The sequence below is a fragment of the Buceros rhinoceros genome, unplaced genomic scaffold (assembly GCF_000710305.1).
Source record: "Buceros rhinoceros silvestris isolate BGI_N320 unplaced genomic scaffold, ASM71030v1 scaffold26312, whole genome shotgun sequence".
NCBI classification, from domain to species: Eukaryota; Metazoa; Chordata; class Aves; order Bucerotiformes; family Bucerotidae; genus Buceros; species Buceros rhinoceros.
In genome coordinates, this window is record NW_010401031.1 from 16,677 (window position 1) to 19,299 (window position 2,623).

The following is a 2,623-nucleotide window of genomic DNA, read 5'->3' on the forward strand; positions in this document are numbered from 1 at the left end:
GCGCCCACCGCTCCCCATGGCAGCACACAACAGCCCCGTGGGGAGCACAGGACCAGCTCCCAACAGGTCACCCCGAAGCACGTCTCCCATGTGCACCACACCCTCCCCCCTCCTAGAGCGAAGTGGGACCACGCCAGGCCCTGAGGGGAGCGCCAGAACATGCTGGAACCTTTGCAAAAAAGCCATTCCCAAGGTACCAGAGGGGCCAGCACAAAACCCAGGCAGGCTGCGAGGCCAGTGTCTCCCGCCCGCTGCACACACAGCTCCACGGTAGAACACGGCTGCCTGCTCCTACCTTTGCAGAACCCGGGCTGTGCAGAGAGCGGTCACGAGGTTCACTCTCCATCCGCCCTTGTTTGCCCTTCCATAACAATCTCAAAACTTGCATTCCACACATTAGCCAGAGTTAGCCTGATTTATTACAATAGAGACCTACCTGGGAAGAGAAGGAGAAGCCACCCCCACACCCTAAGGCCTGGCAGAGGTTGTCTTTTCCTGTGGTTCCCCCTCCCCTCCACTCATAAAAAAGATTTTAAAAATAAAATTAAGAAAAGCAGAACAATCCTTCATGATAAGATTAAGGTCCTTGATGTGTGACTCTGTTTCAACATGCCCAAAAACTGTCGAGCTTTCTCCTGCATGAAGAGCTGGTCTTGGGTTCCACCACAGGCAACCGCTTTCCAGGCCCTGGTCATCTACAGGGGGGAAAGAAAGCACATGGGCACCTCAGTTAGGGGAAAGGACAAACAAAATGGAACATCCTGGTTTACAAGACTGCAAAAATGAAGGAATTCAAGAACAGCTTGGGGTTTATTCCCAGCCACTTCAACTCCTACAGGAGCTGCCCAGCCCCAGGTCTAGATTGGTCAAAGACCTTGGTCAAAGACCACCCTTAACAGCAGCTTGGTGCCTTGCGTTTCAGCAGGGCCCCACAGCGCACGAAGAGCTGAACACTGGGTGTGCTGCAGTCACTGCCTGCAGAACGGGCACCCACGACGTGTTTCTGCACTCCAGGAAAGCCCCTGAAAATCCTCTGATAAAAGCAGCCAAGAGGTAACAGTTTCCCGAGCTGGAAATACCCGTTCACGTGCTGCAAAGAACCAGAGCTTGCTTCAGCGTTTCCTCAGAGGAACAGCATGGCCTTGGGCCTGATTTAGGTTCAGTTCACAGCTAGTTGAGCTTCCTTAATGACTAACTGCCACTGCTGGCAACACCAGTCCAGCACGATAAATCCCGAGAGCCCAGCGACACCGCAGACAGCTCTGCTGCCTTCGGGCACTGGGATTTCACTGCACACCTGCACTCTGTCACCACACGAGCTGCCTTACTGTCACCTTCAAGTCACTCCCAAAGCTTTATTTATATGGATCTATTAGCTCCGAGAGCCATACGACCCTGCTGAGGACAGGAGGAGAAATGGCAGTGTTTAAGTAGGGTTTATTTGGAGAAGGGGAAGGAATTACTCTGGCTGAGGAGGACTTATTTATCAGAAGAGCGAGATTTCACAACAGACAGCTCTAATCCAGGGACAGATGCAACCCCCAGCTGTGAAGATCAAGCCATGGCTGCTCAGTGGAGACAATACTCATCTGGGCTCTTCCTGGGATGTGAAAACAACACCACAGTAGTCCCCAGTGGCAGTGTCACCCGCCACCAAGGAAAGCATGTACTTCCATCCTCATTCAAGCTACCAGAGAACTCCCATGGCTTGGCCCAAGCAAACACCTGCAAAATCACGGTCCAAATACCCTTCTCTAAGCCACGCTGCCTGACAAAGCAGGGACACCCCTCTGCTGGCAAACACACCAAGAAGTGAAGATTTTCAAGAGCACAAGAGAGTGGGGTATGTCCCAGAGAGCACCTGCAGGCTGCTGTGACTGCAGCTCTAACCGTGCAGAGCTGAGGAACAGAGCAGCTGTAACAGCACCAGCACAAGGAGTGCTCACTGGAAAGAGGAAGGTTTACTTCGCTGCTGGATCAATCATCCAAACTCCCTGACAGACTGGGACAGGATGCAGATTCCTATGAGGAAATCCAGGACTAAGCCTGGACCAACCAGAGCCTGGACAGCTCTGACCAACCACAGGGCTTTGAGCCCCAGCAGAAGGGCAGGTTCGCAAAGAGAGAGGAGGAAGCTGTAGCTTAGAATCTCCAAAGCTTGGTGCAAAGACAGCCCTGGTGCCCTGGACAGACCCTTGGTACCCTGTCAGTGTGTGGATGCCTGTGCAGGAGCACTCAGAGCTTCACCCCTTACTCCTCCTCCTGAGGAGGTAGAAGGGCTGCACTACCAGCTACCCTAACTGGGAGAGCAGTGGCTGTGGGCTTACCGGCGCTGGGGGTCTGAAATGGCTCGGCATTTTCCTGCAGGACATTTTCTCTGGCTGCACTTGCACGAAGGCTCTGTTGAGCAAACCACTGTCATTCTTCCTGCTCGAGGAGGAAAGGTTCAAGGACCTCGACAGAAAATTCACAGGCTGCAAAGGGGAAAAAAGTATAAGGAAACAAATTAACTTTCCCTGACAGAGCTGATACGTGACCTGGCCAACAGGCCGGCTAACAAATCCAGCCCTTCACCCACATTCACTGGGACTGTTCAAAGGCAGCTGCAGGCAGAAAAGATAAC

At 53.0% G+C, this 2,623-nt stretch overlaps 1 protein-coding gene across 1 annotated transcript in view; it reads right to left on the reverse strand.

The window, feature by feature from the left end:
• Positions 1 to 399: 399 nt before the first annotated feature.
• The window catches only part of MYBL2 (v-myb avian myeloblastosis viral oncogene homolog-like 2), a gene marked incomplete at its 5' end in the record, with an annotated part of 12,560 nt that continues 10,336 nt past the window's right edge, over positions 400 to 2,623 (reverse strand). Inside the window, 2 exons of the mRNA XM_010132140.1 lie at positions 400 to 695; positions 2,328 to 2,474. Of these exons, the coding sequence (XP_010130442.1) occupies positions 567 to 695; positions 2,328 to 2,474 (276 nt within the window). The remainder of the gene's footprint in view (positions 696 to 2,327; positions 2,475 to 2,623) is intronic.